This window comes from Pipistrellus kuhlii, unplaced genomic scaffold (assembly GCF_014108245.1).
Source record: "Pipistrellus kuhlii isolate mPipKuh1 unplaced genomic scaffold, mPipKuh1.p scaffold_m20_p_3, whole genome shotgun sequence".
NCBI classification, from domain to species: Eukaryota; Metazoa; Chordata; class Mammalia; order Chiroptera; family Vespertilionidae; genus Pipistrellus; species Pipistrellus kuhlii.
In genome coordinates this window covers 61,039,501-61,064,681 of record NW_023425529.1, presented here as the reverse complement: position 1 = coordinate 61,064,681, position 25,181 = coordinate 61,039,501, and the positions used below count along the sequence as shown (strand labels likewise).

Here is a 25,181-nt window from a genome sequence, read left to right as displayed (position 1 = left end):
TTAGAAGGTATCCAAAATGACACAAGAGAAAGTAGGCACAAAGTAGTTGGACATTTATATTTTATGTTTCTGTATTATATACTTTCTTTTGGAATAACAAGAGAAAGGGCTTATGAGTTTCATATGAACCAATGCTTAAGAAAAGCACTACATCATCATGTTATTTTTAATTTACATCCAGTCAGCATGCAAGCTACTACATTTTAGTTATCTACATCCTCAGTATTGTCATAGTAAAATCAAAAGAGATAAATCCTCTTCCTACTTTCAATTACTTAAAAATTGGTTTAAAAACTTTTTTAGGCTAACTTGGAATTAATTAGATATTCATCCAAACAATATAAAAATTGAAGTGTCAAGAGTTTATGGCTATTTATATCAAAGTTATAATATATATCACTTACAATGACCTTGCTTTAATATCTTGTGAAATTAAATATAAATTACTAATATTAAAAATTATAAAACATTAATTGGATTGTTATAATTAAAAAGTGATTTAATCTATGTTGATAGGAATTAACCAGAATATTTTCTTAATATTTGAATAGATAAACATCTTTCATTGACATTAGTTGACTATATGTGGTGGGGAGACATACAGGGTGGGGCAAAAGTAGGTCTACAGTTGTTCATAGGGAAAATAATATAATAATTAATAAGTAATAATGCAAGAAAAAATTGTTTCATGTACTCACAATTCTAAACTTACTTTTCCCCCACCCTGTATAAAAGAAGACAAGAATTTACAAACTTTTTGCTAATCTTTTCCTAATGTCAGGGTTTTTCCCCCCCATCATAAATATGAAGACATTCAAGACTGAAGTAAACACAGAATAAGACTGAATGGGGAAAATAGAAAGGCTGCCTTTCATTTATCTCCTTCTTAGAAATGCCAAGATTTATATTTTATGAAGTTTCTAAGAAACATTTACTAGGTATGAGCACCGCTCCACCCGCCCCACACAATTCCTCAACATTTTGACAATAATCCATCAACCACACAACTCTGCTATGTTTAATGGAAAATAATACATTACATTCTGCAGGTTGAAAACTGCACAACTTTGGGGTTAGCAAGTGTGCCATTAATATCATAGTCTATGTAAATTTTATTTTCGAGAGTTATATACAGCTCAAACTATGTGGCCGTATATAACAATCATGTGTATTAGTATAGATGATATTGTAGACAAACATATGGTTTCAAATATGTTTTTATTCCAGATTGATACTGAAAACTATAAATGAAAGAAATCTCTCAAATACAACAAACTGTGGCTATTGGTCAAAAAAAGTTGTGAAACTATTCTGGATTCTTTGTATGGGTGAAGAAGATTCTATGAATAACAGCATGGAAATAACTAGAAGGGTTAAGCAAACAAACCTGGGAAAAAATCCCCAAAAAGAATCTGACTTGTTCTGAATCCCTGCATTGTTTAAAAGTAAAGTTTGGGACTGAGTCTGATGGTTATCAATATCTTTGCACTCTTCTAATTTTCCCATTTTCATTCTACCTCCCAATGAGAAATGTTTAGAAATTTTTATTTCTAAAAACTATTCTTTTTCATATTCCTGGCAATCATATAAGCAGATGACTTTATTCTAATAGTTGGATCATTACAATAACAACCTACTGTTTTCATTCATCATTTCATAACAAATTATGTAGATAAATAAAACAACTACATGGAGGGAAAAGAGAAGTAAATAGACAAATTGTACAGTAAATGTGAATTCAGAATCATCATATAAATACTAACTCCAAGAGATGAAAAGAATAGATTATAGTAAACAATTCAAAATGAGAAACACCATTTAGTTTTATAGTAACCATTTCAACACATCACATATTAATGGTTTATACACAATATACGTATATAAAGGTAAGCACATATTTTCATAATAACATGGAACTTTGAATAAAAACTCAACTAGAAATATAAGTGTTTGTATTTCTAGTAAATAGATTCTGCTGTAAGAATATTTTTTGTATGTGTATATGTATTTTGAGCACTTATGTTTTCCTTATAAGACTAAGGTGAATACATAATAGTCATGTTGTTATTTATTTAATTATACTTCATTGTATTTAAATATATGTGGCTGTTTAAAATTATGCTTATGAAAGAGCAAAATAATATCAATAGGCAGACCATTTGACAGAAGTAAAAAAAGCAAAATGTTGACATAGTTGGCCATCTAAATCTAAATTAAACATTGCATAAAAGGCAATAAATTGGCTTTTTCTTTAATTAATGGAAAACAAATAAAAGAGGCCTATTTCTCACTCTAACATAAAAGATTTAGATTGAATTCAAGAAACGGCTTTCTGACAGTGGATTGAAATAGCTCACTTTCTTGTTTGAAGATACTTAGAAACAATAGGATCTCATCTTTCTCTGCTCCCTGACAGTTGACCCTACCTAGGGAATAGTTTAATGTCCAATCAAGTTCCCTTTCTACTGGCCCTATAATTGCTGTGTTTTATGGAGAATATGTCCTCACCCCTTCTTTAAAGAGCTAGTCTTGTAAAGAGAAGATAGCGGGAAAATGGAATTTAAAATATGCCCTGTACTTTAGTATTAGGTATACTGGTCTATTGGGAGTTCTGAATATAATCTATCTATGTATATAATAGAGGAATATGCAAATTACCCAGGATGCCATAACATCATGACTGAGCAGCAGGGACTTGAGAGGCTGCATGGAATCTGGCTGGGGAGAGGGACCTCAGGCCACACCCCTTGCCCAGTAGTGCTTGACAGAGGAGGGGGAGGGGACCTCAAACTGTGCCCTCAGCCCAGCGAGGCTTTATGGGGGTGGGACTGGCCAGGTCTGGGTCTCCTGCGTTTTTGAAGCTTTTCTGGTGGTGGGAGAGCCCCAGACTCTGATAGGAGGGAGATTTTCATATACATTTTACTAATTTTCTTTCATCTCTGACACTTCTATTATAGAGAAAGGGCAAATAGCAATATTAAAATATTTCCTCTAATTAATTCCTTTCAATGTGCATGAATTCCATGCATCAGGCCACTAGTTATATTTATAATTATAAAGTGGTGCAATAGCTAAAATTAATACTATAAATACTTGTAAATTTTCTATTTATCATAAAAGACACAAATAAATTTAATAATTATACAGGCCAACTAAAATTAAACTGTGCAAAAATTATGCTATTATACTTAATTTTGTAGATGTGATAATCATTTCCCTATATTCTACTCTAATCTGTTTTTATTCATATTTTTATAACAGCTAAAACCAGAGGTTAAGTTGTTAAACTTAAGCCAAATAGTTCTAAAACCAAATAGTTTCTTGGGAAGAATATATATTTTACCTGATTTGTTAGATACCCAAATAATTGCTTCTGGAGACATATGGCTTCTATTTCCTACCACAATAGTTAATGGAATCTGCCACAGGTAACTGCAAAATAAAAGAGAAGTTTTAAGAATAAAAATGGCTATAACAAATAACATATACTTGGCACCTTTTTTTGTGATCTGCATTGTTCTCTTTAGAGAAACTAACAAAAATCCCCAGTTATAAAAGTAAGGAGTGAGTTACAAAGAAGAATTCACCTTTTCAAAGCCACTAAGCAGACTTGGCCTCTAAGATATTAATTTCATGTCAAAAGGGGGACTGCCAACAAAACAACTTATCTTGGGGGGGAAAACAACACCAAAATACACTCACACAACAGAGTTGCATTTTGCATTAGGAATAAAAAAATAGATAAAATCTATAAATCTGAGCCACACCATATATTGGTTACAGTCTAAAAAAGTAGACCTTTCTACTTCCTCTATATTAGACTAATAGACATTTCAATGGTTTATTCATTTACATTTCAACATTCTCATTTGTTTAGCTGTTCTAAAAAAATACTACTGTATTACCATATTTTTACAGAAAGTTAAAAATATCACACTTAAAGCACAGAAACTGAAAAGCAAAACTAACCATATCCTTCTAAAATCTTGACCAATAAAAAGAACACTATGGGACACATTAATGCAGTGCTTTCTGAAATGAAATTTCTGAATTGATGTGCAAGATCATCTATAGACAGAGATAAATCATGAGTCTCAGATATGAAAGAGAAGCACTTTCTAGAATTTGAATTTTTATCGGATAAAAATTGAGGCCTATACTCATACATAAAGTAATATTAAATTAATCTCAGAAGAGTAGCCAAAGGCATGCTAGATGGTTTTTCAATCAGTTCAATTACTATATATTGTTTCTTTCTTGAAAATATAACCCTATAATTTTTCCCATTGTTGCACCATTAGCAACAGGGGTAATAACAATATCTAGCATGAAAAATACTATTTCTTTTATCTTTTATTTTATTAAATTTATTTTGGTGACATGGGTTAATAAAATAATATAGGTTTCAATGGTACAATTCTATGATACATTATAGGTATAATTGCATTGTGTGCCCGCAATCCAAAGTCTAATCTTCTTCTGTCACCACGTATTTGACCTCCTTTAACCTTTATTGCCCACATTCCCTTCCCTCTGGTAACCATCCTACAGTGGTGGTTTTTATTTGTTTCAATGAGTTTTTGTTTGTTTTTTTTGTTTTTGTTTTTTGGGTTTTTTTGTTCATTTACTTGAATTTTATACTCCACATATGAGTGAAATCATGTGGTTCTTGACTTTTCTGTCTGACTTATTTCCCCCTTTTTTATTTTTAAAATGTAAAAAGAGAGATACTGTGTGAGCTCCATAAGTCTGAGAGTGAATGGAGAACTAAGAATTTTTCAGGGTCATGTCTGGGGTTATACAACTAAAGACATAATGAACATGTGGGTTTTTCTTGGGGGAGGGGGTGAGAGGGCAGGGCATCTCCTTAAAACCTGTCATGTGGAATTTGACCATTTTATCTTTTCATGTTTTTTCATTCACAATGAACAGAACTCAGTAGTAGAAAAAAATTTCAAATGAAAGACTGAATGAAGTTCATAATTTTATACCAACTGCTATCTCCAATATGAAAAGTCAAAATAGTATGTTGAAGATTCTGAATTTTAAAATTACATGCTATTAGAGAAACATTTTTAAGTGTCAACTCTACTAGGTTCCACAAAATCATTAGGAAATTATCTACAGTAGCCAAACATGTCTTGATATTTTTAGGTAGAAGTGAATAAACACAAAATATGGAAGCTTTTTAACAAAAAACTCCAAGCTCCCAACATAATGTTAAGAATATGCCACATGCCCTATCCAGTTTGGCTCAGTGGACAGAGTTTAAACCTGCAGATTGAAGTGTCCCAGGTTTGATTCCAGTCAAGGGCACATGCCTGGGTTTTGGGCAAGATTTCCAAGGTGGGGCATGCAGGAGACAGCCAATCAATGATCTCCATCTCTCATCAGTGATGTTTCTACCTCTCTCTCTCCCTCTCCCTTTCTCTTTGAAATCAATAAAAAAAAAAAAAATGCCACAAATATTTAATGATAGATTTACAATAACGAAAACACAGAGAGTTGATATATTTATTTAACAGCCATTCTTTTTTTTTATTACGTGGAACAATTAGTTAAAAAACAACAATGTCTGACTGTAGATCTGATGGTAAATTTAAACTATGCATGCATTTTCATATCTGAGATCTTGCAAAAGCCTGAATATGAAAAGCACTCCATAAACGTCTGTGGAATTAAGTTTACATAAAATAAAAGGGGCCAAAATAAATCTATAGATAAGACAGAGATTAACTTTATGCACTTGACATTTTAGTTCATATTTGTCCACATTCAGTTGGTTCAACTAAATTGTGAACTCAAGTGTTAATTGTAGGGCAAGAAATATATAAGGATAAAAGAGAGAAATAGATAAAATTAAAAATCTTAAAAATTCTCACAGATCAATGTGTCTTTCTTATATCATGTTCATAATATATTTGTGAAACATCATTTGTCCCTATTATAAGCAAACTTATGATTTGCATGTATTTAAGCTATATTCTTTTAAATAACAAAACTAGAAATTATTATAAAAATTGGTATATTTGAGCCTTGGCTTGTGTAGCTCAGTTGGAAGGTTGTAGGTTTGATTCCCAATCAGGGTGCATGCCTAGGTTGTGGGCATGATCCCCAATCAGGGTGCATGGGGAGGCAACCAATCAATGTTTCTCTTTCACTTCAATGTTTTTTTGTTTTTGTTTTTTCTCTCTCTCTCCCTCTCCCTTTCCTAACAAATAAATCAATAAAAATATATTTTTTAAAATATTGGTATTTTTGAACTTTAGCAAATATCTCTAAAGTATAGGAAAAATAAATTCATATTAATACTTTCATGTTGCTAAAGTAAATTCCACATACATATAGGAAACTTTCTAAATGGTAGACAGACATTGCATTGCATAACTGTTCAGATGCAAAAAAGTTATCTATAAGGTATTGGGATAAAAGTGTGTGTACACACACACATACACACACACACACAAACACACACACACACACAATCTATACTTTGTCACAACGACAAAATAAAAATTTACAAATTTCATAACTTTACAAAATATATGAAATTTCTATTTATTTCTGAATCCCTGTGCTATCAAATACCATGTTATTTTTCATAACTTTCCAAACAACAAGTATTTCATTTTTTTACAAAGTTCATGGTAAATTATATTATTTTATGATTACAACTTAAAAATCTGGAAGACACGAACACTGTTGAGTGAAGAGCTCTGTGTGGTACGCTGTAAAGAATTCTAAGACAATGTAAAATTGGTTGTCTAACCACTAAGCTGTATGCCTGAAACCAACACAAAATAATATTGAAAATAAACGTTGATAGAAAAATAAAATAATGAGACTTAATCTCAAAAAATAAAAATAAAAGAAATCTAAGACTGCAGTGGTTTATGTATAGAAAGAGACAAGAAAAAAGTACTTGTGAAGTTACACTGAGGCCCAGATGTTTAAGTTCAACTTAAATATTAGTTATCTCAGTTTATGAAGGGGAAAAACATGCAAAAAACAAGAAAAAAATTATTTAGAAAGACTTCTGAGGTGGTTTTTTTTTTCATTAATAGTCCCTGGGACTCTCTCTTTATCAGTAATTCACATTTTTTATAATAAAGCAATGATTATTTGGATGATTAGATTAAGGTAGAAAATAATATATACATATTTAGCTTGAGTGAGACATTGTTTTAAAATTGGTGACAGAAGAAGATTTGACTTTGGGTAGTGGGCACCTGGTGCAATATACAGACCTTGTAACATAGAAACCCACACCTGAAACCTCTATGTTCATGTTGACCAGTGCCACCCCAATCAATTTAATAAATAAGTATTAAAATAGTAAAGAATGCTACTGATATTAGTGAAGTGGTAGTGGATATGCCAAAGAGCTATACAAAAGTCATACAAATTCACAACTTCACAAATACCAAAATTCCAGCAAATATTTTACTCACTTTTATATATCAACTTCGTGCAATCATTACTTATATAAAGATCTTTCTGTGCTGTATAATAGCTATTCCATATAAAATTATAACTACTATATACATTAAAACTGTCCTAGGCATGTTGCAGTGAGATTCTAGTGTCTTCTGTAATATTCAAGATACGTACAGAGTTGATTATACTGTCTCAGATAATATCCACAAATTGCAGGATTTAAGGCAGAGAGAGACACTATGTGTTATTACATCAACTTTTTGCATTGAATAGTAACAATAAAGAAAGGCTTCCTAGGAAGGGCAGATAACATTGGGATTAAAGTTTTGACCATGATGTTATAGTGAATTAAATTACCTATAACATAAAATTGAATACTAAATTTTTAACTGCAAGCCCTATTATTTCAAAATAGAAAATATTTTTTTAGATTAATAGGATGCCATGCATTACTTCACTCTAAATATTTTATATGCCAAGTTCTTCGGGTTCACCATCATCTATATGAGTTTATAACTCAAGCACAAGCAGAGCTCTACGGATGTCTCATATAGTTCTATAGCCTGGGAGAAATTTTTCCTTTAAAAAGTCAGACTCATGGCTGATACATCTGATGCATGTTTTATAGGTTGGCAGAGTATGTTTGTTCAAAATGTGTCCTGTCATCTGCGTGTCCTTTATGTTTTTCTGCACCAGCGAAGCTCGTTTCAGACTGAGCTTTCTCAAAGGCATAGCTGAGTCTCTCTAACTTTGTCACAGTCAAGTAGTTTTTTTTATTGTTTATTTTTTTATTGATTATGGTCTCACGTAATTGTCCTTATTCCCCCATTCCCATCCCAAACTCCTCCCTAGATATGCCTTCCCCCAACCCCCGTTGTCCATGGCCAATGGCTAGGCCCATATGTATGCACATAAGTCCTTTGGTTGATCTCTTCCCCTTACCCCCCTCCTCTCTTACTTATGCACTTCTGGCAGGCCCAGGCTTTATGCCTAAGCAGGTTTACCCAGGAGCCAGTTGGGGAATGATCAGAACCAATACATGTGTGCCATGAGGAATACAGGCTGGATGAAGAACTGACAGAGTCAGACCCTGACAGTGTGACAGGTAATACATATTCCACAGGTTTAGATGGACTGCAAGGCCATTTGTTGGAGGCCAATATACATAATAGGTAGGATAGTTAAGACAATATTTTTCTAGATGGGATTCCAAATTTAGTCACCAGAAGAACCATTGATAAATTTCTCAATCACTTCTACTGTAGCCCATCTTGGAGCTAGGCAACTTGAGAATGATTTCTGACCTTCTTAGTTATAACCAAGGAGATTTAATCCATGCTCCGTGTCTCTTAGATTTGAGTGGGTGATAAAGCCAGACTCTTAATATTCCAAGGTAATGGAAGACAGCATGACCAACCTCATCCAGACACCTCATTTTATTCATTAATTTTAACCTCCATCCCTCCCGGTCCCTCCAACCTCTTTTCAGGGCACCTAATAAAAATGAAATTGAGTGTAAAGGTCTACCATCTTTCCTGGGCTCACCCCTAATAAAACTCAAGACACTGAGAAAACGTGAATAAAAGAAAAACTTGGTGCTGAATCATCAGTAATTAAAGGAGAATTTCAAAAGAAAGTTTAAGTATCAAGAATCAAATTTTGAAGGGGGGGATAATGTCAACATAAATAAATTTTAATAAAAATATATAGATATTGTCTTTTTCAGTGGTTTAAAACACTAAAAATGAGGGGAAAGAACATGTTTTGATACTAAGTTGCATTGATACTTAGACCATTTAGAAGTGAATCAAGTTTGAGTTTCTTTGGATCAGACATTATTTAGTCTAATGGGTTTTATTTTGTTTTGTTTTTTTCTTATTTATTTTAATTAGTCTTTCTGGATTGTTAGTTTCTGTTTTCATCTATTTTATTAATCATAGTTTGCTCACTTCAATTTAATGCACTTCAATGCATCTTTTTTGAATTCAATTCAAAACATTTCCAGGGAAAAGTAAATAATTACACATTTTTAAAAATCATCATGACCATTTAAGTTTTATCTTCCTAAGCAAAAGAACATTGGTGAGCTATCATCTTGATGCTTAAAATATCTGGAAAGGGGACTAAAATCAGAAGCAAAATGAAAATACCATATTTAAACAAAGAAATCAACATATATTTTACTTAAAACATTTCAGAATACTGTTATCAATGACTTTTTAAAAATATAAAAAATGCAAAGTGAAACTTAATAATAAAGAAATTTTTCATACAAAGAAGTATTGTACCTGTTATTTTGAGGTGCAAGTGCTTTATTTTTAGCACTGATGTCATAAATAAAATGTTGTTGGGTAATTATTATCCAATTTTCTGCTGTGGTATTTCCCAAGATGGTGATAACAGGATAACCCATCTGGAGTGTCCACTGGTCCATTACTTCTTGTATATTTACATATTTCCCATTCCTTTTTAAAGCCTTTATAACCAAATTGGTATAAATTAGTTTTACAAATATGAATTATAATTATCATTCAACCATTTTCATTTTTACCTTTATGATTTACCTAAATATAAAAACAATTAAAATCAGTGGAGCTAGTATAATGTCAGTAAAATTAATTTTCTTGCCTTTACTTACCTTCATGCATATATACACATATATAGACACTATATATATGTGTGTGTATATATATGTTTCACACATGTGATATATATGTGTGTATGTGTATAAATATATGTTTTACTTAATGAAAGATATGTGTGTATGTGTATGTGTATGTGTGTATGTGTATAAATATATGTTTTAATTAATGAAAGATTTTATTGGTAAAGAAAGTACTTTCATGATCATTAAGTATCTCCAATATGTCCAGTGTCAAATTTAAACATTTGTTATTTATTCACATATAAAAAACAATTTCTTTAAAATGCCAATATTTCTCTCTAACACCATATTAAAATTATATTTCAGAAATATTGACATGTTTGAAAGTAGGCAAGATATCTTTTACTATCATTTATATTTTAAGTAATTTTAAATACTTTTATCGTTAATATATATGTAAACATATGAAAATTAAACAAAAAAGCAATATAAGAAGTTTAAAAACAACAAACTGTCAGCGACTCTTTTATAAACTCAAGTAAAGCATTCAAGAAGAGGTATTGATATCCAAACTTCCTATACATTACCTCTGATAGTGTATTCCAGAGATCATTTCTGGCTGCATTGCCATACTTATGAATGGTTAAATAATCCTACAAAGAATGCAAAAATGTAATTACAATTCAAAGGCTAAGCAATTTTTAGTAAATACATTCATTTCCCAATTCAATTAATCATTTCCATTTGTTGGAATTGCATTAACAAGAAAGATATACAGAAAGATGAAGAATTTCATTTTTAAAAATTCCAGAAAATTTTAACTACAGCATACTTCTTAATTAAGTCATTAAACAATATCTTAGAAATTATTAATCTCATAAAATTATTTTCATAGGCCTAATCTCTCTATGGATTTCCAAGTTCAAAGATTTCCTATAATTTAGCAAGTCAACTTTGAGCAATTTTGAAGAAACTATTCCTGCAGTGAAATATATTAGGTAAAACTTTCCCTTAAGGCTTTCATGTTCAAGTGCTAAATAAATGTTTTTGTTTTATGGAATGAAAAATAAAAAAGGAGCCCATTCAGTGTGGCTCAGTGGTTGAGCGTCCACCTATGAACCAAGAGGTCATGATTGAATGAGTCAACTCCCTGTCAGGGCACATGCCAAGGTTGTGGGCTCAATTCCCAGTAGGAGGCGTGCAGGAGGCAGCTAATCCATGATTCTCTCTCATCATTGATGTTTCTCTCTCTCTATTCTTCCCTTTTTTTATCTGAAATCAATAAAAATATATTTAAAATAAAATAAAATAGAACCTGATTGATACATGCAGATGTGAAGAGGAATTGCTTTGTGAAAAGAGTGATGATTATCTTCACAACCTGTCAAGTTCCTTAGCCTTTCTGCAAAGAGCAGGCTGCCTATTACAAAATGATGCATACTTATTGCCATTAGCCTGAAACACATACTAACATTTAACAAGTCATCCTACATGTATTTAATATTCTGGGGCTTGGATTTTCCATTTCCCATTTTCAATCATGTGAAGTTAAACCTACACACTTTCCATCTGATTCATGTCTTCTCTCTTCCGTGAAGCATGGTTTATGTCACTGTGAATGCGCTATTTAGTTTTGGCTCTTTGGCATTATATTTTTTTCTGAATCCAAAGAAAGAAACAGTGTTTTATTTTATAAAACAGAGAGTCCCTTCCTTCATTTGAAATTCCATCATCTCTACTACATGTAGGTGGTAGACAAAATCCTAATTTACATCACAGTACTGAAATAAAAAAAAAAAAAAATGCTGACTCCTTACAGTACTTTATTTAGAGTAGAATACTTTGGGGATAATTAAAGTTGAGAAGGCAAATTTTCTGAAATACAAATTATAACACCTGTGACAGATTCAGCTTTGTTGGAAACTCACAGCCCAGCAAACGGACACTCCCACCTAATCAGACTCCTAGCGATGCAATGCCCAACACTAGCTTCCAAACACAAATACATCATCTTCTTCAGGCACTGTGAATAACTTCGTTGAAAAAATACATTTCTGAATACCCAATCTGAATCTCAATATTGACTTTGAATGTGCCATAGGAGGCATTTTCAATTTGAACCCAGGGGCCTGGATTAAAATAAATAATTTCACACTTAATGGTCAGAATATTTTATGTTTTTTTTGCAGCACTTACATGAATACATTTGAGAACATTGGGAACTATGAAACATTAATTTGAATTTTATTTTAGTGATGCTATAATAAAAAGTATTAAAATTAGAACTATGATTAGTTTCAGTTTATGAACAGTGCCACTAGGATAAACCAAAATAGGGTACAATGGACTACTAAACAGACCTTGAGAGGTCCAATACATAGCTACACTATTCTCTTCATATACAGATCCTAAAAACCCTACTGTTCATGATATGAGTTGACCTTGACCCAATACTGATCATCAAGTGGATCTCTTAGTTCCCTTGCCAATTCAAAATGAAGTATAAATTTACATTGCAAGCTGAAATGGCAACTTTCTGGGCTCAGGAAACAATTCTCACTTGTCCACCTCAATATTCAGGGCAACAGCATATCTTCTTGGACTCCCGGCAGTCCCAATGTTCAGGTGTTATTGGAATTCTACTTAGGTCAACTATTTTTTTTTTTCTCCCACAAAAAGCCCCAAATGTTTTCATTGGTTACTTTAACCTTCCTTTTGCTAAAATAACTAATGTCAAAGATTCATATTTTAAGTTAAGGAAATTTTGCTTTGACTATGTAGAACTGTAAAATAACTTAAAGAATCGTGATCATGGCCTTTTGACAATCAATCATTTATGTATGTATTCATCACACAGAATGCATGGCTCATTTTGCATGTGCCAGCGAGCTTTCTGGGTGCTGGGGAAAGAGTGGTAGAGAAGAGGTTGTGGAGAACAACTGCAAATACTGAGATATGATTTTAGGAGGAAGGTTTTTGTGACCAAAACTTCAGAAGTCTTGTTACAATAACCAGTTGACAAGTTGAAGTCAAACATTTGGTATATGATTAAGTAAGATTTCAAGTTCCCTTCAAATCTACAATGAATATGGAAGTGGCTGAAGTTAGGAATCTAAAATGGAAATCTGTTTACTAGTATATTACAAATATGTAAGTCAATCAACAAGGGAGTTGACATTTTGATATAAAACAGAACGTTCTAATATTAACTATAAAAATATTGTGGGTTTGCTACACAAAATATTTAACAAACAACAGAATAGTTGAAAAAAAATAAATAAAACAAAGATGACCCCCTAAGGTACGGGTGTCGAACTCAATCAGAGAAGGGGACAAAATCTAAAATCCAGCCTAAATCACGGGCCAAACGGTTTACTGAACAGTCATAAACTGTCATTTTGATGGAAACGCAGCGGAGTGCAGTGATGACAGCGCGGTGCGGGCCACATTGCCAGGCCTGGCGGGACGGATTTGGCCCTCGGGCCTTGTGTTTGACACATGTGCCCTAAGGTATACTTAAGGGCATAAACAATGATATCAACTGATTAAAAGTGAAAAGCATACTAAGCAACAGTATATTCTCATACATCAATGGCAGGCTTCAGCAATGCTGAGCCACATTCAGATCTGACAAGAGGCGGAAGAAAGACGGAATTTCTTCCTGGGAATATCTTTTTAAGAATTAAGAAAACTTCCCCTCAAATGCTGCATCAAACTCCCCATATGTCCCAGGTTTTCAAGGGGCATCATGTGCTCTAACAGAAATCTGTTATTGAAGTATTAGGAAAACCTGTGTTGGGCCAACAGAAGGCAGGAGACCCAGTCCTGTGAAGTATGTGGTTGTATAATAAAGAGTGAGAACCTGAACAAAATCAGAAAGAAGAGACCAGCTTATGGGTAAACCATGTACACTTTTCTCGAAGGAGATGCAAGTCTGGGCCTCAGTGATGCCGGGAAGTAGGGTTCGTTCTACTTGTAAGTCTGGTCTGGGAAATGCCTGGTATAGTCAGGCATTGATTTGTCTATGTGACAAGAAGGTTGAAACAGGGGTGTGAAATATTGTTTCTTTCTGTTTAGAATAAAAGCACCTCAAAAATTTTGTAGCGGGTGTATTTCACTCTGTTGGCTTTCCAGCATTTAAACACCACTTTTATATGAGGTAATAACTCACCATGACTCTTGGAAGAAAGTGAGGGCTCTGCCTCCCACTTGAAATGAAAGGACCAGAATCCTATATAATAAAAGTCTACTATGCAAATCGATCCAACAGAGGGGCGGGGGAGCTGGTGAGCAGGCAGCGCCAGACCAGCCAAGGCAGGTGCCCTGGGCTGCCTCCCCCAAAGGGAGGCCAGATTGTGGCTTAGGTCTGCTCCGGGGACATCCCCCAAGGGATCCTGGTCTATGAGAGAGAGCAGGCGAGACTGAGGGACACCCCCCACCCTGAGTGCACAAATTTTCGTACACAAGGCCTCTAGTTCTAAATATTTTCTCTCCACTCTCCCTGGCTAAAGCATTGACATGTCCCCTAGCCTCAGAGAAGACAACATTCCCATTGGGACTATGAACCCTACAGGATCCAAGAAATAGGAATAATTGATAGATTGCTCCCAATGATGCTGACAGTGAGGTTCCAGGGGTAGCCAGCCATGCTAATGGTACAAGTGAACCAACCAGTCTGTGGTACAAGCTTGGCTAAATTTCTTAATCTCTGGTTCTCTTTTAGTTCTTTTTATCTGTTTTCTAAGCCTAATCCTCCAGTATTTCCAATGATTCTAAGAGCTACCCTACAACCGGCCAATAAATTTATTTTTTCTTAATTTAACCAGATGTTTCTGTTACTTGCACCACCCCAACTCCAACTTATACAACACTAATGATTGACATACACAAAATAAAGACATTTTAAATTTTATTGTTAACACCAGAAATAAAAATAGAAACTATTTCTCACAACTTATACAAAATGAAAAACAAAGAACACCTAGTTCTATTTAGTAAATCTACTATACTTTCAATGTATAATGAACAGCGGGTATTGGAAATAGAAGCAGATGCTTAAATTTAAAAAGAGAGTCAGACAAGGAGGTTGGAGGAAAAAAAAGGATGAAGGCTCCACAGACAGGAGTGCATGTGAGTTTAACAATGAAAACAAAACCATGCTAAACTTTTGTCTTGAAGTTCTTGGAGCTGTTTTTAAACCAAAAACCATAAGCTCTCAAATTAAATGTTTTTGTGTATATTATCATAGTAAATGACCTTACAGGAATTTGTGCAAAACAACAAAAGCAGAATAAAAGCTGTCAGGTTACATCAATGTCACACAAGGATTGGATAAAACCCATTTGCAGCCCAGCCCATGTACTTCAGAGCATATTTCCATATTCCCTGACCTCAAGAAACAAAAGCAAGGAGACTACAATGACAGATAAACAGCTAAACACAATAATGCTAAACTACAGATCAACGTATTATTTTGCTTAATACCTGAAGATTATTTGGAGATTACGAGATTAAGTAAAAAATGCAAAAATGCAAGGCAAAATATTTAAAAAGCATTATGCTAAATAGAATTTTTAAATTTTCATTCCATTAGATAAGAAGTACAAAGAGAAATAAATAATTATTTGATATTTACTATTAAATCATAACACACTAGAGGACCAGAGCACAAAATTCATGCACTGGGGGTGGGGGGTGTTCCTCAGCCCAGCCTGCTCCCTCTCCAATCTGGGACCCCTCAAGGGATGTCCCAATGCCCATTTAGGGCTGTCGGACATTCCTCTCACAATCCAGAACTGCTGGCTCCCAACTGCTCACCTGCCTGCCTTCCTGATTGCCCCTAACTGCTTCTGCCTGCCAACCTGATCACCCCCTAACCTAGGGGTGTCGAACTCAATCAGAGAAGGAACCAAAATCTAAAATCCAGCCTAAATCGCGGGCCAAATGGTTTACTGAACAGTCATAAACTGTCATTGTGATAGAAACGCAGCGGAGTGCAGTGATGACAGCGCGGTGCGGGCCACATTGCAAGGCCTGGCGGGACGGATTTGGCCCGCGGGCCTTGTGTTTGACACATGTGCAGCCTAACCACTGCCCTGCCAGCCTGATTAATGTCTAACTGCTCCCCTGCCAGCCTGTTTGCTCCCAACTTCCCTCCTCTATTGGCCTGGTCACCGCTAACTGTCCTTCCTTACAGACTTGATTGCCCCCAACTGCCCTCCCTTCCAGGCCTGGTCCTTCCCAACTGCCCTCTCCTGCTGGGCATTTTGTGGTGGTCATCTTGTGTCTATATGGGAACAGGATCTTTTACCACATGGGGGCAGCTATCTTGATCTTTGTGTTGGAGTGATGGTCAATCTGCATATTACTCTTTTATTAGATAAGATAGAGGCCTGGTACATGGGTGGGCATCAGCTGATTTGCCCTGAAGGATCTGGGGAGGGGGGGGGAGGAAAGGGGTCCCTTGGGGCATGGGATGGCCTGGGTGAGGGGTCTGTGGTGATTTGCAGGCCAACCATGCTCCCAGGTGACCCAAGCAGAGGCCCTGGTATCTGGGATATATTTACCTTCTACAATTGAAACTTTGTAGCCTAGAGCGAAGCCAAGCCTTCTGCCTGCTCAGTCTTGGCAGCCATTTCTGTTAGGGTTTATTCACCTTCTATAATTGAAACTTTGTAGCCTGGAGTGGAGGCCTAGGCTGACCAGGACAGGTGGAAAACTTGGCTTCCTCTGTTGCCAGGGGCAACCCTAGCCTATTCTCTCCTGCTCCAGTGGCTGCTGCCATTTTTCTTGGAATTTATCTTCTATAATTGAAATTTTGTATCCTTGAGTGGAGGCCTGGCGAGCCATGGTGTGTGGAAAGCTTGGCTTCTTTCTTCCATTGCCAGGGAAACCCATGCCTCCCTCCAGTTCTCTGTGGCAGCAGCCATCTTGGTTTGTATTACAAATTTGCATATTTGCTCTGATTGGCTGGTGCGCTTGGCTGGTGGGCGTAGTTTGTGGGTATAGTGGAGTGATGGTTAATTTGCATATTACTCTTTTATTAGGAAGAATTTTCAAGGAAGAGACCCAGTAAAATAGGAAAAATGGACAAATTTTTTTGAGGTATGGACATCAGAAACAACAAAAAAGAGGTGAAAGTTATTTGAATGGATAAAACAAAAGTAGTTGAAAAGTCAGTTATAAAATTGTTTGTATGCCATTCTGATTTCCATTTTTAAATGTATATTTAACCTAATTTGACTGTTAGAAGTTGCCAACTTAGATATAGCCATATTCAGATATTTCTCTAAGAACAAAAAGTCATTTTACATGTTTTAAAAATCCATTTCCCCACTTAATGAGTGCTAATTTTATAAAATCAGCAGATTTTCTTAAGTGCTGCTAAATACACGAGGTAATTTAAAAAAGTAACCAGGCCGAAACCAGTTTGGCTCAGTGGATAGAGCATTAGCCTGTGGACTAAAGGGTCCCAGGTTTGATTCCGGTCAGGGGTATGTACCTTGGTTGTGGGCACATCCCCAGTAGGGTGTGTGCAAAAGCAACTGATCAATGATTCTCTCTCACTGATGTTTCTAACTCTCTATCCCTCTCTCTTCCTCTCTGTAAAAAATCAATAAAAAATATATTTTTAAAAGTAGTCAAAGATTAAACATGTTAGCACCTGAAAGATTTTTTTTTCTTAAGTTAAAGGCAATGGCTTATTCTCACATCAGTTTTGTTATTTTGTGTGTGTTCTTTTTCCACATAGTTCTTATTTAGTAATTACAGATCTTGCCACCAATGCTGCAATGTGTAGGAGCATCACCAGAGGTGAAATATTGCCACTGTTGAATTTGTACTATCTTCCAGAACAACCTGACAGGGTCCTACACCTGTCAGTGAAATACTGTGCATGTATGTCTATAGTAGTGTTCTGGGGCACTAAAATAGTCCCACCTCTCACTTCTGCTGCTAGCTGAAAATATTCCTGAGACATAAAGTGACTCTATTGGTGAACTGAAGTTCGTGAATTGCTTTTTCCAAATGCCCTGGTAAAGGTGCTTTGACCACAACAAGCTCCTTACAATAAATAGGCAAATTATATACTAGCTGGTAAAAATATGCTGTCTCTTGTAAATCAAGATGCCCGCTGACTGCAGGGCAAATACAAGGAGTTCGCCACTCCCACTCCTTTCTTCAGCCCCAGTGCTGAGGACTAGTTGAGAAGAACATGCAACTCAGTTGAGAAAGAAGTGTTATGTATATTCAGAAAAAGCTAAAGGATTCAGGCTGACCCTAACCAGCCATGTGATCTTAGGTAAGAAATCTATTTTCATTAAGTCTTAATTACTTCAACTAGAAAAAGTAGATAACATAGCACTTGAGAAAAATGTTCACAGAAAATGACATAAGACAAGTGAAAAATACCTGCCACACAAAGAATCCAAAAGACTTTAGTTATTTTAAGAGCAAGCTCAGGGGGGTCGGGAGGGAGATGAGTCAACATCTTCATCTTCAACCTTACCTCCAAGAGAAGCCAAACTTTCCTAGAAGCCCAAACAAGGAAAATTATATGAACTTGGAGGGGTGAGGGGGAATCAAATCAAATTTTTGAAAAAGTAAAAAATGCAAGAAATTGAGACCAACCCTTCTTCAGACTTGAGGAAATCTTAGAAACTGCACCCCACCCAAGTCTGGAAAAAGAAAAGAGTTGGTAGGCTCTTTCAGTTGTGAGGTGTAGCACCTTGTGCTTCAAAGAGATGTGATGCAATGGGGGCACTATTGCTCATGGAATGGGAGACTTAGAGTCCTCAGTACAAAATAACCATTCCTGATTTAGTAATGGAGCAGCAAAGACTCCGATCTTCAAGTAACCAGAAAGGCAAGGCTTGGGCAAGATAAAGACTAAACCCTCAAGCACTATTCACTGCTTCTCTTCTTTCCCTTCATTCACCAGCCCCCTTTGTGAAATCAATATGACTGCCTCTTGGTGAGGATTGGAACAGAGGGCTCTTTACCATATGTTCTGGACTGAGAAAAGTTCCTTGGAATATTCTCATATTAATGGCCATGACATAAGAGAATTCAATACGGGCAGATTAAATTTCCTACATGCTCAGGAGCATATAGGATTTGCTTTATTCAGTGCTAAAATTATACATACTTGTTAATTTATTATTTACTGCTACCATTAATGGCAGGTATTTGTCTTTCAGATTCTTTCTGTCTTTGTTTTCCTGATTATCCAGCTTATAGTTCATAATTCATCTTAATAAATTCCTAGCAAACAGCCTCTTCTCCTTTGCAGCTCTGTCCTTCAATTATCAGAGCTGGCAAAACCCCCAATCATGGATGAATCCAAGTGTTTCACCTCCTGGAAACTTGGACAGCTGAGCATCACAGGAGAAAATAATGCAATAGGGAAGTTTACTAGTGATTTCATTACAAATTTATAATCACCAAACTCAAATAGGCACTCAATACTGTCAGGCCTTTCTACTCTTCCTAATCAATCTTCAATCTTCAAACCTCTCTACCACCCAGCATTACCTCCCTTCCAGCTACTGACCTTGCTTCAAGGACATTTAACTGAAAAAAAAATAGAATTCATCAGAAAATAATTTCTTCATTTTCCCATTTACAAATCTCCAAATTAACTGTCAGTGTATCTCCTGTCAAAAACCATTCCATTTACCTTCTCAAGGACCAATGTCCTAATTATATCTTCTCTAGAGTTATCCAACTCTCCCTGTCCTCACTCTTTCTCTAGCCAGGCCTAAGACTAATACAACTGTCTCCCATCTTTAAAAACAAAACAAAAAGCAAGGTTCCTTAACCCTTATCTTCTTCTAACTACCTACCCTGTTTTTCTGATCCACTTTCGTGGCCAACTTTTTAAAATTTTATTTTACACACACTCTATTCACTTAAGCATTTTTCTGTTCACACTTCCACTGAAATCAATACATTTGCAAGCTGCCAACAGAACACTTCAGTCTTTATCCTACTCCACCTCTCCATCACATTTAACCTCATCAATCATTTTCTTATTCTTTAGATAAGCTTTTCTCTTTGACATGAGTGACACCACACCCTTAGTATTCTGCCTGAGACTCCAGCTGTTCTAAGTCTCTTTGGCTGGCCTCTTCTCTTTCCTCAACTTCTAACTGTTTCAGCCTTTCAGGTTTTGGTCTCAGGCCTTCAACCCAGAAACCTCAGAATCATTCTTGGGTACCTTTACTTCCTCACCTCTCGTACCACATTCTTCACCCAGTCTCCCCTTGGGTCCATTGAATTCTACCTTCAAAACATTTTGAATCCACCCATGTCTCTGTATAGCTACTGACTAAACCTCCATCATCTCTTACCTGAGTATTGACCTATCTTCCAAATTGAATTACTGGATTCCTCTCTCAATATTCTGTGTGCCCCAATCCTAATGTATTCAATATTAACACAAATAGCCAGGTAACTGCTTCAAGTATAAACAGAACCGTGTCACATCCCAGTTTTAAGCTGTTTAATAACACTCCACTCACAATAAAACCCAGCCTTCTTAACACAGTTTAAGTCAGAACTCCTGATTACCTCCTGCCTCCAATGCTCCCTCCTCCCTCGTCTTTACTGAGTCTATTCATCCACACCCGTTTCTTTCTTTTCCTTGGAAATGTTCAGTTCTTTGTCTCAGGCCCTTGCATAAGCCCTTCTGTCTTCCTTGAATGCTCCACTCTTCTCCCAGCTCTTCCCCATTCACGGACCTAGTTTTACAAGCTTCTTCCCAAGAGAGATCTCTTAAACACCCAACTACGTAACGTTCCCCTACCCACCCACTCAAATGTTCTCTCAGAGCATCCTACTGTTTTTCTTCCTAGCATTTATTATATTTAGTAAATATGTCTGTAGTTGTTTTTTCCCCCTATTCAGTGCTAACTTTATCCTATTATATGATTCATAAGCCATATTTGTTATGTGCAGAATGCCCTGAATACCAGGTTCTTACACGGTGTCTGCATAGAATAGATATGCAATAAGTATGTGTGGAATAAATGAGTAATTGAACATGTTTAATGGGTAAACAATGCAGACTGCAGACATGAAATTAAGCAGAGCTGGAGTAAGAACAAACAATAGTGTGGGAAAAGCCTGAGCAGGGTTGAGGGAGTCAATGGTGGTGGGGGGAGGGGACATTTGTAATACTTTCAACAATAAAGTTATGAAAGAAGGGGAAACAGAAGAAAAAAATCACAATTTTAGTTTACTAGCACAAAGCATTAAGAAAAGATTTTAACACTAAAATGAGTTATTATTCTTAAGGGAAAAAATTATCTGTAGAATAATCATATGGAGAGACCTTGAGCAAATGAATGAAGGTAAATAAAGGAGATTGGTTACAAATGGATATGAAAATGTTTTTATATCATACTAACAGGGAGCTCTCTCTTCCGTAGACAGAAGCACAAAGGTAGGTCAAAATGGAGTTTTCAATGCACTTGAACCATTTTCAAGATAGATTCCAAATATATAACTTAAGATAGGTATTTACAATACTTCTGTAAAACTATGAGTTTATAACATGTGGTTTTTCTTAATAATTTTGACATTTAGCTATTATAGGGTAAAAAAGAATTTGTAGTATGTTTAGGTTCATTATCTTTATTACCATTTATACAGTTATGAAAATAAGTAAAACTTCCATTTTTAAATGGGTATAACATGAAGAAATATCTCAAAGAAAAGTGTAGATGAAATGCAAGGTAATGTATTAAAAATGTTCAACCTTATTTTAATAAAAATATATATACTTGAATAACAGGGTAATTTTAAAAAATTTGTAAGAAATTTATTTTTAAAACTTGTAAGTCTCAATGCTGTTTGCTTCGTGTATTATAAAAAGAGTACTTTCAAGTTTTCTCGCTACCCTTATATATTGGCTTAACATTTTAGAAGAAAAATTGATAATTTGCTTTCTGTAAATAAAGAGACAACCAAAATATAATAAAAAAAATTATAAGTTAAAGAATTTACACTGTTGTTTATTTAACAAAAATTAAAAAGCATTCTAGTGTTCACAAACAAAACAACTAAATATATTATGGTACATCTATGCCATCTCACTCATATTAACCTCTGTAATAAAATTACCAAGCAACTATGAAAATATGAGTAAAAGGGGGGTCTATCAATTTAGAAAAGTTTATATTTTTTAGTGAGAAAATAATATTACCGAGTATGTAGTTCTAGAGTATTACTTGAATGTTCCTAAAAGAAAACATAAAAAAGGGAGAAAAATAAATTTAAAAAGGAAAAGAAAGAAAACTGCTGATGCAAGGCCTAAATAAGTTAGAGAAAAATGCCTCTGAGGCAAGTTTATTGTACTTCTGAACTAGCAATCTAACTAAACGGTACTGTTTGCAAAGAGTGAGAGACAGTTCCCTGATAGGTGTACCCAAGTATGTGCATGTTGAAAGATCAGCATGCATTTACATATTCATCAATATACAGATACACCTGCCCATCAGCCAGTGAGTCTAATAATTTCACAGATACATTTTATGTAGTTATAAAAATATAGCCTCCAGCTTATTAGCTAAACTGTTCTTTATTCAACCATATTTAGATGATACTGAATTACCCTAATGTCTTAAGCCATTAATAAACAAGTAAAAGAAAACCAATAAGTATAAATGTATAAGGTCTCCCGTGTTATGGCCTACAGGATCACCAAATAGAGATACATGACTTTAAGAATAAAGGCTTTTCAGCAAATGCTAAAAAGTGGTCAGTTTACAATATTTAATTCAAAGGCAAAATGATAAGTATTCAATCCATGGATGTATATAAACAAATTAATTGAAACTGATAAATAAAAGTAAATTATCTCTGATTCAGAATTGTAACTAGTTTTGCTATTTAATATTTATTGTAAAATTACTTGTTTTTTATTAGAGATACTATTCTTAATCCTCACATCCATGAACTCTTTCCTTAAATATTTTCCTTCTGTAACATGCATATTAATTTTAGCTGTGTAGTTAGGTGTTAAATAAAAACTAATTATGTCAAATTCATGACTAAACACCAACAATGATAACATTATTTCCATTCAAAGTATGGAAAGAGTGGGTTTTTAGTTGCTTGCATGGAAAATAATACAATAATTAATAAATAATACAATGATAAACTCTGAGTTTCACATATAGCCGCAAATCTACTTTTGCACACCCCTGTTTAGTATTGAATGAGCACAGCAAGTTATTATGAAGTTTTAAACTATTTTACCTATAACATATCAAAAGCTGCATAGCACTTGAAGTAAAACATAGAGAAATCTGAGAATATCTGTCTATAGCCACTTATTTCAGATTAAACATTATTCGGTTACCATCTGGATGAAACAATACTATCTCTTCAGAAAGAAAATTAACTTTGACATACTGTCTCTGATCCTCTTTTATTTTCTGATTTTTCATTTATCTGGAAACCTACATGCAAGGGAGCAAACACTCTTTCACCAATGTAAGTCAGCAGTTACCAAGTAAAAATCCTGTGTCTACATGTTAATATATAACTTTTCATCGGAACACAAGTTATTGAATATATTGTTGCTACTAATAATCCCTATGGCTTTGTGCCTGTCATTACCTTCAGGCTATCAGAATTTTATGAGCACAAACCAATAATAATCATATTTCCATTTTGCTTTTTATCCACACCTCATTGCCTGACATTGATTTGCATAAGCAATTTTCACTCTGATAATTGGAACCAAACATCTTGTTGTAGGTTACCTTATGGAAAAGAGCAGTTAAATATTAATCAAGAGAAATCGTTCTTTATTCCACCATATTTAGATGATATTGAATTACCCTAATTGGTTGAGTGGAAAGGTGACTCATTTTCTGACATGGATTTTAGGCATTGAGTTTATATCAAGCTTAACAATGATCTTTCTTCATAATTTCAATTCCCTGGTGTTGAATCATAACAACATGAAGAATGATACTGCTAAGCTCAAGTCATTAAGACAATAGTGTTTTCTTTGAAAAGAAAAAGCAATAGTGCTATACACTAATTATTTTTAATGGCCATGGAGCCAATCAATATTATCTGAGGATTTCATAATTATAGTTTTATTCTTTTATTTCCAGGAAAAAAATCAGAGAAAAACTGTAACTAGGTAGATTAAAACAAGTAAAAATGAAATAAGAATGGTTAAAGTCATGTACAAAATTCTATCTAAAAGAATCATTACATGAATCACTTACTTTAAAAATAAGCCTATAATACTTATGTAACGAGGATTTGAGCTATTGAATCTTAAGGTCCAGAAACATAGATGACTGGAACAGATAGATCTGGGGGGGGGGGGAGGGGGGGGGAGAGGGAAGGGGAGCAGAGGAAAGAGGCAGGGAGATAAGGGAAGGGAGATACATTAACCAAAGAAGGTATATGCATATATGCATAGCCCATGGACATAGACAATAATGTGGTCAAGGTCTCAGGTGGAGCAGGGGCTGGGTGGAGGTGGGGCTTAAGCAGAGGCAAATAGGGGACATCTGTAATAATATCAACAATAAAAAATAAATTTAAAAAGAAGTAGACCTTAATTTATGGGTTATATGCATAAGCATTGCTACATATGGGTGAAATTTAATGTTTATGCACACTTAAACAATAACACCCCTAGGATATAAAAGATGTAAGAATTGCTGAAAGATGCTTTGGCATGGACAGTTGTTTTTCTTAATTTCTTTATTGATTATGTATCACATAATTGTCCTCATCCTTCCATCCCCCTCCCCACATATGCCCACCCCCTGTTGTCCATGACCACTGATTAGGCTTATATGCATGCACACAAGTCCTTTGGTTGATCTCTACCCTTTGCTCCCACACTCCCCTACCTTCCCTCTGAGGTCTGACAGTCTGATCGCTGCTTCTCTGTCTCAAGGTCTGTTTCTGTTCATCAATTTATGTTGTTCATTATTTCCCCTAGATGTGTTAGATCATGTGATACAAGAATTCCCTTATAAGAACCTGAAACTGAGACAAGCCATAATGGTTATGCTGAGAGGCAAATGAACCAGTCTGTAGTGAGTTCCTTTCTGGGCCAACAGTTCTTTTGAGTCCCAATTTCAATGTCAAATAGTTCCTTATG

The 25,181-nt window shown here is 34.9% G+C and overlaps 1 protein-coding gene across 1 annotated transcript in view; it reads right to left on the bottom strand.

Annotated features, from left to right (window-relative positions):
- The window catches only part of TRHDE (thyrotropin releasing hormone degrading enzyme), a 370,535-nt gene that overhangs the window by 83,523 nt on the left and 261,831 nt on the right, over window positions 1-25,181 (bottom strand). Inside the window, exons 8-10 of the mRNA XM_036456184.2 lie at window positions 10,630-10,695; window positions 9,726-9,913; window positions 3,344-3,432 (exon numbers count right to left, since the gene is read on the bottom strand). Of these exons, the coding sequence (XP_036312077.1) occupies window positions 3,344-3,432; window positions 9,726-9,913; window positions 10,630-10,695 (343 nt within the window). The remainder of the gene's footprint in view (window positions 1-3,343; window positions 3,433-9,725; window positions 9,914-10,629; window positions 10,696-25,181) is intronic.